We start from the raw sequence: 13,353 nt of genomic DNA on the forward strand, positions 1-13,353 counted from the left end.
CATCAGACCAACACCATCTTGCCACACACAATAGCGAAATGTACATATTATAACACCGTAGCGTATTATGGAGAGAAGGAGAGAGATGATACATTGATAGATAGAGAGAGAGAGAGAGAAGAGAGAGAGAGAGAGACAGACAGTCAAATATATAGACTGTAAGAGAGGTAGATAGAAAGAGAAAAGAGGGAGAGAGAGAGAAACAAGCACACAAATGCAGACAGAGAAAGATAGATAGATAGATAGATAGATAGATAGATAGATAGATAGATAGACAGATAGAAAAACAGACAGACATACACTTAGTCTGAGAGATAGATTCCGTATATACATCAGTCTCTCTACTTTATATTTCTCTCTCTATATATGTATATAGATATTCATACACATCCACATATACAAGGAAATAACCAAGAAATACAAAGTGGTACCTTCTAGTACACTTAGAAAACTGAACCTGGAGATCAGGGAAATCATATTTGACTACTACCTAGAAGAAAAAACGGAACCCTACACCCCATCTAGACCGAGAATTACACTAAAGGATCATAAAGAGAATTTTCTTGGAAACACACAGGTCAGATTAATTTGCCCCACTAAATCTGACTTAGGCAGACTAAGTAAACTCATTCTGGATAAATACCTACCCACCATCCGCAATAAAATCAAACTAAACCTTTGGAAGAATACTCAGGGTGCTTTGGATTGGTTTTCTGCCATTAAGGTCTGTGACAGTAACAACTTTAGCTATAATAGAAATAAATTTATACAATTCGATATACAGAATTATTACAATTCCATTAACCCTATTATATTAAATAAGTCCTTAATTTTTGCTAGAAAACACACTAAATTAAGTATGGGGGAGATTAAGGTTATACTAACAGCCAGGAAAACTTTAATAGAGTTTGACAATAAACTTTGGGCTAGAAAGGACACACCCAACTTGTTCGATATCACAATGGGATCGCCGGACTCAGCGGAGGTGACTGATCTAGTTGGGATGTATCTATTAGATAACTTTAGTAGGGAATTCCCTGAATTGAAAGGTGGATTATACAGGGATGACGCCTTATTTTGTGTTAGGAATACATCAAATAGGAGATTAGATCTTCTGAAAAAAAGAATAAATAAATTTTTTAAAAGCTTCGGCCTATCCATTATCATTGAAAGTGAAAACTATTCTGCAAATTATTTAGATGTTAATTGTAATATTACTAATGGTTTACATGAACCCTATATTAAACCTAATTCTAACCTAATATACATTAACCGTTCAAGTAATCACCCCCCTCAAATTAAAAATGCACTAGTGAGGAGCATTAGTCAGAGAATTTCTAGTTTATCCTCAAACGAGGAAATTTTTAACAAACACTGTGATAGATACAATGCAGCATTGCTTAAGGCAGGATATAAAAGTAAGATTTGGTTTATACCTAAGGGGAACCCCCCTAATGGAGGTAGAACTATCAGGAACAACATAAATAGATTTAGGATATTCAACAATATGCATAAGAATTGTAAAAATGGAATATATGATAACACCTATAATAAATGTAGAAGTGATGTTAACCTTGGAAAGGTGAACGGTAGCTCAAATAGATCTAAACATACGGGTAATAGTAGGAATATTAATAATAATATACGAATTAAAACTTATGGTAGACATGATAATGGTAAAGTTTACTTGCGCAATAACCATGGTAATATTGATATAGATAGATATAACAATGACAGTGGTAAGAATAGTAATCCTATGAGTTGGTCTACAAATAGGATTTTTACAAATAACATTAATTCTATAGGCAATCCTAATTCTGATAAGGATACTCTTTGGTTGATTATCCCATATGCAATGCAGATTAAAACAAACATAGTGAGAGCTTTGCATAATGTTATTTTTAGGCATTTTGGTAAGGATAAGAATAAATTTAGTCCTTTAATTAACAACGGTACTGTTAGAGTGGGATATAGCATTACTCATAATCTAGCCACCATTATCTCCTCTTTTAATAACAAGAAACTGGATCACTTCTATAAGGATAGAAAATTGAATTTAGACCAGGAAAACTTGCCCCTCTTCATTAATAATAGGAATAGAAACTTTCTTGGAACAAATGGGAACAACCTCCTTACTAATAATGAGTGCAATATACCTGTCAGAGATAATATAAATGAAATAGATCATACTACTACTACCAATACTAGTACTAGTGATAGGAATATAGCCGATAATGTGAAATTAACTCATTCGTTGATTTTGGGTTTGGATGATGATAACAATTGTAACACTTATAATGTGAATAGTAGTATAGGGGTGTTGTCCAACTTCAGATTTCCTCATTCTGTTAATCTTTGTAATTTCAGAAATAAAAATAAATGTGTATTTGGTAATCAATGCCTCAGGAAGGAGGTAGTTTACCAATGCACTGTAGATACGCAATTGAGTAGTAGGGTGTATATCGGGGCAACTATGAATAGCATAAAACAAAGATGGAATTATCACAGATATACTTTTAGGAATAAAAATAGAATGTACTCTACAGGGCTAAGTGCATACATATGGGAGCTTAAAAATAAGAACTTAGATTTTAGATTAAACTGGAAAATACTAACTTCAGCACCTGTGTATAATGGAAAAAATAAAAAATGCTCTCTATGTATTAATGAAATTTTCTTCATTATTAAAGCGGGTCGGCAAATTATTAACAACATTAATGAAAAAAACTTCTTTTGTATTCATAGGCTACCGTTCACCTTTTCTAGATTCAAATAGAACTTAGCACTTCCACTATTATTAATTTTTTAACACCCTTCTTTAACTAAATATACCGGTGGTCTTCTATAATTTCTAAAGTATACAATTTATATATTTTACAATTTTATAATTTTTATAGCTACATTTGTATAATAATTAATGGATGTGTCTAGTATTATTGGTTTCTTGTTTTTTGTATGTGGGTTTTTGTTTGTTTTTTAAGAGAATTGCAATGTGACATAAAATAACATATTCATTTTGGTACTTGCCTTGTAATGTGTGATTTTTGAAGTTTTCTAATATTGCATAGTATATTGCATAGTATATATATACATCTTGGGTAGATACCTAGCTCTGGATAATGTAATGATATTATATAATATGTAATATATGAGAGCCTTTTGTGAGTTTGGTGGGTTTAGGTTGAGATTATAGGTTTTTTGTATGTGTTTATTTAGAAGGTTTTTATTGTATATTTGGTCTTTCTGTACTCACCTTAATTTGTATCTTATGCTACTCACTGATAAACCTTTTTCATTTTTTTCATTTTCTCATTTACATGCATTATGCTTTATAATTATTACCAGCCTCATATATTTAGTTTATATATATATTCTGGATCTGTACTTTAAACTATCCTTCCATACATATTTACTTTCAACAATATAACATATATATTCACTCTATTTATTATTTTTATTTATTTTCCATTTTATTGTAATATTATCAATTTTTGCTTCTAGTCTTCTATTTATTTATTTATTTGCCTATTTAAGTGTAGATGTTTACATACATATCAAGTCATATAATTTGCTACCTATTTATTTTTACTTATTTAATTATACTTGGGTAGTTTTATACATACATATCTATCATTTATTTTTATTTAATTTTAATAATATATGAATACATATATACTGGTTTGTACTTATAATTATGTGTATAACAGTATTTATTCCTTCGTATTTATTCCTTCTTATTTATTTTATCTCTCTTCATCTTAAATCTTTATAATATAAAATTTATTTAAAATTTCTATGTTGTTCTCATAAGCGTTTACATTAATACTTCCCCTTCTATTCTTTAATGCCTAAACTGGTATATTATGGCACTATATTTATTAAGTTAATAAGTGGCTTATTTATAATATTTAAATTAATATATATTTTATATTTTATTTTATAATTTAGCGTACTTAAAACCATAACAAACTTACGATAAATCTAACAACCGTATGTTTTACTCTGCAACAAACCGGTGTTATAAATTTTAAGTTACCCATGAAATAAGTATCTGACTTAGTAACATACTGATATTTAAAAATATATTTATATCTAAATTAAATATTCTATGGAATGCATGGATGGTTCTTCTTTTATTATTGAGGCATATTATAATTTTGAAGGACTAAATTGTAGCATAGTTGCTTCCCTTTTTGTTTATCTATGTGCTAGTTGTTGCTTGGAATTATGTATGTGTATAAGTGTATGCATATACATATTACTATGTGTGTATGTGCGATTGATCTGTAGATGCGTGTGTGAATATTGGCGTTCCCTGACTAACCAACCGTATAATTTTCTTTTGTGATTTAAATTTCAAACCTATAGCCATTAGAATTAATCTATTTTTTCTTTACCTAGTGGTCAGCATTTCTTAACTCATAGTTATTTCGATCTTGTAAGGATGGACTTGGTGCTAACTTAACTGTATCTATTTTTTATTATATTTTATTATTATTATTATTATTATTATTATTATTATTATTATTATTATTAATAGTAATTTTTATTAACTTTTATAGCTTTAGTATCTTATGAACTATACCACGGATTTATTTATTATTTTCCATCTCCATATATGTTAGCCTTTTTTTTTTTTTATATATAAAAAACTACTAGCCAAATATGTATAATATCGGTACTTATTGATATTAATATATACACTATTATATATTTTGTTTTATTTTGTTCTGTTTGCTTTCCTTTTTTGTACAAATGTGTAGTATATTATATAAGTGTAGCTTTATGATGTATAAGTTTTTATATTTTATTTTTTTATATTTTTATATTTATATGTATATGATTGTATAATATTTTTCACTATTATAACAAATTTAATTTAATTCTCTGAAGAGGCCGTGGGGCATCCTTGTTAATGCCTCATTTATACCTGCCTTTATGGCTTATAGGTTAAATGAGGTATGACTGTCCTCACTGCCGAAACAGCTGTCAGTTTTGATTTATTTGCATATTATATTTGAAAAAAATTTTTTACTTATATCTCTTTATCTTTTTACTATTACTGTATATCTCATTTCATTTTATGTATTGCCTTTACTCATATGTAATGGTGTATTAAAGTATGGATTGAGTATCATCGGATAGTTGATGTTTTACTGATTTAAGTATATTTCTCCATTCTCTAATTTTGTAGTATTAATTTACGGTAATATTATTACCTTTACCCATATAATGCAATAGATGAACTGATTGTTTGACAATTGTTAACATCTATGTATTAAATTTGTTGGGTACCTATCTAGCAGTATATTGGATATATATTATCCCATGGTGGGTTGAATTTTCAACCCCTATCTCATTTTATAACATACATACATATATATATATATAGATAGATTCCGTGTATGTATCTCTCTATGTGTATATATATATATTCATACTCATCCGATTATACATACACATACACACACACACACACACACACACCACACACACACACACACACACACACACACACACACATACATATACATATATATACATCTATACATACATTTACCCGCCTACGTACACATTAAATACATACATATATATTCACACGCGTTCCGTCCAAATGGAAATTTTCTTTTTCACGTCCAAATTAATTATAATTCCTAATTAATGACTTAATTGTGAGACCTTTAATGTCATTTAATATTATTTAATTCATAAAAATGCTGACAATGTCTCTTTGATTTAAATAAATAATTTAGACTCGGATTTCCCGCCTTTTCCCCCACGTTTTTGTCATTCAAATTAGCGTTGCTAAGCGACAAATAGAAACAATTGAACGGGAAGCGGCAGAAGTTATAGAGAGACTCCAGACTGGGCGGTTTGTGCGATACCAGACCCGAAATATCACCAGACACCCTTAAGCATGGGTGGTCACAAATGGACTTACCCGTCGTCTTCCCTACGAGGTATGCTAATGTGTGTGCAAGAAGGCTACGTATAATAATGAATAATTGTATTCCTATATAAATGTATCGCCAATCCTATACAATAGAGTCGGAAATTATCCAATACCTCAAATATTCCAACATTTTTTGATATTTCTTTTTTAAACTTGTACATATAAATGAATAAATGTATACACAAACACATATAATATATATATACACAAACACATATAATATATATATACACACCTACATTTCTACAGTTATATATATATATATATATATATGGCGAAGTTTCGTATGTCGTAGATCAGATTTCCGTCGATTTCCGTAAAAAACTTTTATTTTTTTACATAAGTAATGAGAGCGAAAGAGACTAAGAGGAAGCGATTTTACGACGAGAAGGTTTCACTTTGAAATCGGCCTGTGTGCGTTTGATGGGGTGTGGGAGACAGACAGTATGTTGTGTAAGTGAAGTGCTTCTGTTAGTGTGTGCGAAGAGACAGAGAGAGTAATGTGTGAAAGAGAGAGATAACTGATTTTTTTACTCGGTGTATGTGTATATGTATGTATGCATGTATGTGTGTGTGTGTGTGTATGTATCTATGTATGTGTGTGTGTTTATGTATGTATGTATGTATGTATGGCCGGCATAGACTTTTCACACAGAACATTACCAATCGGATTTTGTCACTTTTCCTTACACATTTTGTACTGTTCGTTCCTTTTGCTGCACAACACAATGTTTACACATGCATATATATGCATGCTTGCACCCAGTTTCTGTGCACCTCTATAGACTATTAACTTTTTTTTTCCTTTGAATGCAACTCTTTTCTCATGAGAAGAATATCTCCTCATTTTATAACTCTCCCATCTTTTTCTTACCATTTCACCATCGTCACATCAACAGAGACATTAAGGCTGCACAGTAGCAGTCGACAAGGCATGTATAACGATTAAATAAAAAAAATTTTGTCTATATCTTCGATCACTGTCATTATTCCATTGAGTCAACCTCATTATTTTCTACATAGCAGACTGTTACATAAACAGGCGCCGCAAGGTAATCTTTCGTTTTAATTCGAAATAATGTAAACACTGAATCGGCCATACATACATACATACATACATACACACACACACACACGTACTTACACACACACACATACATGCATACATACATATACACATACACCGAGTAAAAAAATCAGTTATCTCTCTCTTTCACACATTACTCTCTCTGTCTCTTCACACACACTAACAGAAGCACTTCACTTACACAACATACTGTCTGTCTCCCACACCCCATCAAACGCACACAGGCCGACTTCAAAGTGAAACCTTCTCGTCGTAAAATCGCTTCCTCTTAGTCTCTTTCGCTCTCATTACTTATGTAAAAAAATAAAAGTTTTTTACGGAAATCGACGGAAATCTGTGCTACTACAACCGAAACTATGCCATATATATATATATATATATATATACATCCTGTGGGATACATACAGATGAACACCCCATCGACTTTGTTTCCTCATAACTTCCAGGAAAATGGATATTTTTAATGAAACTTCCACTTTCATTTTCTAACAGAAAAGGATGCTCTCAAAAGAAATCCTCTTTTACAAAGCTCTTATTTAAATCCCTGTGGATAAATCCCAGCAAGAATCTTCTCAGGCTCTCCAATATTTTACAATTATATAAAGAGAAAGAATCGGGGGCCAGGAAGTGGGGCTAAAAATAATCAGAGATTTTTAAAATATTCTTTTTATTTTTTTGTAACATAAATGTGTTTCTGAGGGAAAAAATGAGAAAAAAAGAGAAGACAAGGAGGGTGGTGTGCTAGAAACAACAGCCAAATCTCCCTTAAATCACACACTTTTTCCCTCGAACCCTTACAAAACATTTTGCCAACAAATTTCTTTTTAATCGTAATCTACATCGTTTGAAAGTTATTTCTACCAAATTTCATTCAAAAATACCCTTTTTTATACAAAAATACCTTTATACACATGTATATTTATATATACCTACATATACACACATGTCTTTGCTATGTTTTTTAAACACATAAAACTCATAGATGCATACTTTTATAATATTTTACACTTAAACCGCCGCAGGACAATATTTTTAGAGTTGCTTCTTAAAGTGTCCTTCACTTTTTTGATGAAAAACGATACAAATTTCAGAGTATTTGGCTGTTATTTCTAGCATGATGTTAGGCCATCTATAGGACAATATTTGACATGGATGTTTTGTAAATTGTCCTTGGATTTTTATTTGTGATGAGACAAAAATGTGAAGGTTTTTGTGGCTCTTTCTAGCATGAAATGAGACCATATACAGGTCAATTTTATTTATGAATGCTTCTTATCTGTCCTTCAAATTTTATATGAAAAGTAAAGTGGTTTCTATTTCTAGCGTGAAAAATGACCAGCTATGGGAAAGCTTTTACTGAATGCTTCTTAAAGTGTCCTTCTCTTTTTTTATGAACCCCCAACAGCAACAACAACAACAACAACCCTACGAGGACGAAAGGCAATGTTTGTGCGTGTGTGCAGTTGGAATGTCACTACAACAACAACAACAATCTATTCTTATTAAACGTTAAAAACTGTCAGATGCAGACTGCACACACGCACACACAACGCTGATGACGACGACGATGATGGTGATGATGATGATGATGATGGTGATTATGACGATGATGATGATGGTGATGATGATGATGATGACGACGATATGATGATGATGATGACGACGACGATGCTGATGATGATGATGATGACGATGATGACGATGATGATGACGACGACGATGATGATGATGACGATGATGGTGATGATGATGATGACGACGACGATGATGACGATGATGATGATGATGACGATGATGATGATGATGACGATGATGGTGATGATGACGATGATGGTGATGATGACGACGACGATGATGATGATGATGGTGATGATGATGATGATGACGACCACGACCACGACGACGACGACGACGACGGCGGAGACGGCGGCGGTGGTCGTCTGCCTTTTAATGGAGAATCAATGATTATGAAAGTCTCTGCTTTCGGACCAGACATTCCTATACATACATGCATGCGTATATATATATATATATACATATATATACATGCGTATATACACACACACAAACATACATACTTATAGCCTTATTTCTATACATACATTCCTAAATATGTGTGTATATATATATATAAACACATGTATATATACTGTATATAAATATACACACACACACACAAAGAGAGTGTGTTGAGGAACGTTACAACAATAAGTGTTAGTGTGTAGAATGCAATGTATGCGATGCAGGTTCGATTCCCGGGCGAAGCCATTTACAACAACAACAACAATAAGAAGAAGAAGATTGAAGTTTAATATTTCTGGAAATATTTATTTGTCAAAATAAAAGAAAGCAAAAGATTGACGTCCAGGAATAATTCCAAAAACCATCAAAGAATTGTCTGAAACATCCAAACCAAGAAGTTCAACGACTTCATTATCATCCCCTCTGAGGAGTAAATATTTTGGATTATCTTTTAATACCAGGATTTCATCATCTTCAGATGTTTCCTCTTCAATATGTCGAGGTATTTCGTAAATATTGTTTATTAAATCTGTTATATAAACACATTCACCAATTATGGTCAGATGAGGTCTTGGAATATAATATCCCAGAAAATAAAATACTTCTTCTATTCTTATCCTCCTCACCAAAGACTTTTCCCTGAACCATTCCACAAAACACAAAACTTCCATCCATCCAAACCCCTCCTCCTTCATCTCCCTCCTCACAACAACAACATCACCAACAGATGTGACTCCCACATCTTCCACCCCTTCATCTCCCTCCAACCTTCCCAATCTCCTCATCTTCCCACAACACACTTCATCTTTACATTTCCCATCTTTGATATCAACCACATCCACATAATAACGGTGAAAGATGTCGGGGTCATCGCAATAATAGAAATCCTTGTTGTTCTCCCATCTTCTTTTGTATTTCTTGTGTCTCTCTTCTTGAGTTATGTCTCTAATATAATGACCACCACACACGAGTTGATTGTCGTTGTATTTATAAATCCTGTTGTAGTATTTCTCAGTTCTGATGGTTTTTAAACGATGGAGATCCCTGTTGAAGACCCTCATTTCTCTCCCAAAGGCGACAATGAAACATTCCTCTGTCCACCGACATATGTCCAGTGGTGGTCGTTGTTGTTGTTCATGTTGAAGTATGTCCACTGTTGTTGTTGTTGTTCTGATTAATGTGACACTTTCTCGAAATATCAATACACTCACATTCTCATCTAACTTAATTAGTTTACTGTTCCAGTCTCTAATGTCCCTATAATCATAATCAACAGGTTCCTCGAATGCAGGAATGGAAAAAGGGACCATTGCTGTCCTATATGGAAGTCTCCTCACTGATATTTCATCAATTCCTGAATTATTAATCTCCGCTATGTAATTACCACATCTCACCTTTAATCTACCTTCACCAATTATTTCACCTGATTTACCTCTTCTTCTTCCTCCTCCATCTCCATCTCCTCCTCTGAATTCCAATTTATTAATTAATTCATTACTGAATATTTCCTTGTTCGTTTCAGATGTAATGGAAGGGAAACGAAGACCAAAATCAAGATTTAATGACGACACAGATTCCAGAATGTTCACTTGGTCCCCATCAATCTTTATGCAATGACATTCAATCAATTCATTATGTACACACCAGTAAATACCCGCCACTTTTCTCCATATTACACCATAAGGGATGAGACTCGACCAAACTTGAGATGTCTGCAAATCTTCTCCATTCAGTTGAAGTATTTCTTTCCTTTTAGGAACCGTGGCCATTATGTGTGATTCTTGTGTAAAACACACACCACCAACTAAACTTGCAACATTTCTGTGACATAGCAACTGGCCGTCTTCATTGAATATTTTAACATTTCCATTATTGGCTTTTTCACACACAACTGTCTTTCCTTCCTCAGAGACATCAAAATCTTTCACTTGAACAGGACATTCGTCTGTTTGTAAACGAGCAACCGGGAAGCTGTCTCGATTCACCATAAACAACCCTTCAACATACAATTCAATCTCTCTCCTTCCCCTCCAGGGGCTTCCAACAAACCTTGGTCCTTTACAGTCTATACTGGAGAAATATACTTCATCTTTATAAATTCTTTTATTTAAAAATATTCTCTTGTATTCCCCATTCTGGGTCAAACACAAAATGTTTCGACATCCGGATGAAACAAAATATTTCTCCCACTGACCATGAATGTACAAAAAACTGTCATCAATATTCATCTTGTCATCATCACCAACATACTGCATGTAGTGTCTGACTGAATGTAAATATTGACCACCACTGTTGAAGAAAATGATGAATCTCCAGTTGAAGACAATGATGACATCTTCATCAGTAACTTTAATATCCTGGATTGTACCAAAATAATCTCCATCTTCGTCTCTCCCTATTAATGGTTCAGGTATGTCTATTTTTTTTATTTCCTTCACACTCGAATGTATTTCATCAATATCAACAAAATGCAAATGTCTTACATCTCCCCTTTCACTAAAAACCAGTTGATTGTTTGATAAAGAAGCCACACATTCATAATCATTTCTCGTTTGGTAAATTACCAACGACAATGGAAATTCCACTTTTAATGTCCACAGTTGGTATTTATCATCTTTATAATCCCTACCCGTAATGACCAGTGTGTTTGACTGCCATCGACACATTTTAATATAACCATAAACATTCACTTTGATTGAATCCCATAGGTGACCATCCAATGTGAATATCTTAATGTATCCATTATTCCTGTCATATCCTGCAATCAGATTATTTTCAGTAAGAACCAAACGATTAATCTCCGCTGGTTCTTTGTCTCCCAAATGTTTAGGGAGAAGAATATGTCTGGCTTTATCAGAAACTGTCAGGTCCTGTAGATATAAAGTGGAAGACAACATTTCACTGAGAGAAATGTTTCTGGAAAATACATCCACCAGGTCGATATAATAATTAAGTTGATTATTAGTAACGAGATCATTAACCAACAAATTCTGATCGTTTATCGCAAACATACGGCTTCTGTCTATCAGATAAACAGACGTTTGGTCAATAGATCCACCTTGGAGACTGAGGGGACGTTTCACTTGGGACATTAAAACACTGGGGACCATCTGACGACCGCCATGACCACCACCACCTATTCTAGTGTTGTACTGAAAAGCTTTTCCCCTAGTAACAATGAATAGCTTTTCTGTTTTCTTGTCTATTGATAATGATTTCACAAACACAGGGATATTAATTGTCTTAATTACTTCGACTTGATTATAATAATTGATGGCTAAAATGTCTAAATGTGATGGTTTATCACAATAACAAACAATTTCACCATCACCCATCTTACACACCCGTACATAAGGCTGCCTTAATGATACACTTCTCACTGTCTTTGATAGGTTTCCGATTACCCTTAATTGTTTCTGTAGGGGTAATGTGACCCCTATATGATTAAAATCCCATCGACATATATCTGTGGCTGTAGACGGCAGAGATAATCTGGACACAATGTCTCCTCCCTGAGAAATGTACAACAAGCAATCATGGTTGATGTCAGACACCACCAACTGTCCATTGGCCAGATTACATATTTCACCAATGACAAGTTTTTGGTCATTCTCCTTTTCTTTGAGTCGTAGATTTAGATTTCTGATATAAGGATTTTTCGTGGGTAAACGACAGCCAGATGACCGGTCTTGGTACTTGTAGAGAAGAACCCTGTTGAGTTGAGTGTCCGGGACATAAAGAGTTCCTTGGAAAACAGCAATGTCAGGGTGAACAGGGAAAGGCAGTTCCCACTGCCATTTCATTTGTCCATATAGATCGTAACATCTGAGAATAGAGTGTCTCCTGAAGAGGACATAGAAATAAACATTATCAGAGTAGATGTGATGAGGGTAGCCATAGAATGGAAGGTATTTTTGAAAAAGTTCTTCACCACATGTGGAATAAAATACCATTTTATTTTCGTTTCCATCTACGACTACAAAATTAATTGGAGTTGCAGCAATGCTGACATTATGATGTCTCAGAGAAATTCTTTCTGCAATGTCAACTTTATCTTCATGGATCAAGAGGATATGGACCTCGCTTTTGTTTTCAGTGGTGGTCACAGCTAAACACTTATTTGATACAATATGACATATTTTCATGTAACCAGTTTGCACCTTTATTAAAGGGCCTTTTCTTAGTTCAGGACAGGTGATATACTGAAACCCTTTCTTTTCACGATAAACTACCAGGAATCTGTTTGCGTTTATTCTACAACAGAAAGAAGGAAGCTCAAGGAAAACTGAAT

General features: G+C 33.2%; 1 protein-coding gene across 1 annotated transcript; it reads left to right on the forward strand.

The window, feature by feature from the left end:
* The first annotated feature begins 859 nt into the window (after nucleotides 1–859).
* LOC115226743 (GATA zinc finger domain-containing protein 14-like) lies at nucleotides 860–2,373 on the forward strand. Its single transcript, XM_029797763.1, has 2 exons — nucleotides 860–1,876; nucleotides 2,368–2,373. Exons 1-2 carry the CDS (start codon nucleotides 860–862, stop codon nucleotides 2,371–2,373), a joined length of 1,023 nt encoding a protein of 340 aa, XP_029653623.1.
* Nucleotides 2,374–13,353: the final 10,980 nt, after the last annotated feature.

The sequence above is a fragment of the Octopus sinensis genome, linkage group LG30 (genome assembly GCF_006345805.1).
Source record: "Octopus sinensis linkage group LG30, ASM634580v1, whole genome shotgun sequence".
In the NCBI taxonomy this organism is placed as follows: domain Eukaryota; kingdom Metazoa; phylum Mollusca; class Cephalopoda; order Octopoda; family Octopodidae; genus Octopus; species Octopus sinensis.

Bases quoted from the DNA above. Each gene is read 5' to 3' on its own strand.
- LOC115226743 (XM_029797763.1), top strand. From the start codon at position 860: ATGGGGGAGATTAAGGTTATACTAACAGCCAGGAAAACTTTAATAGAG.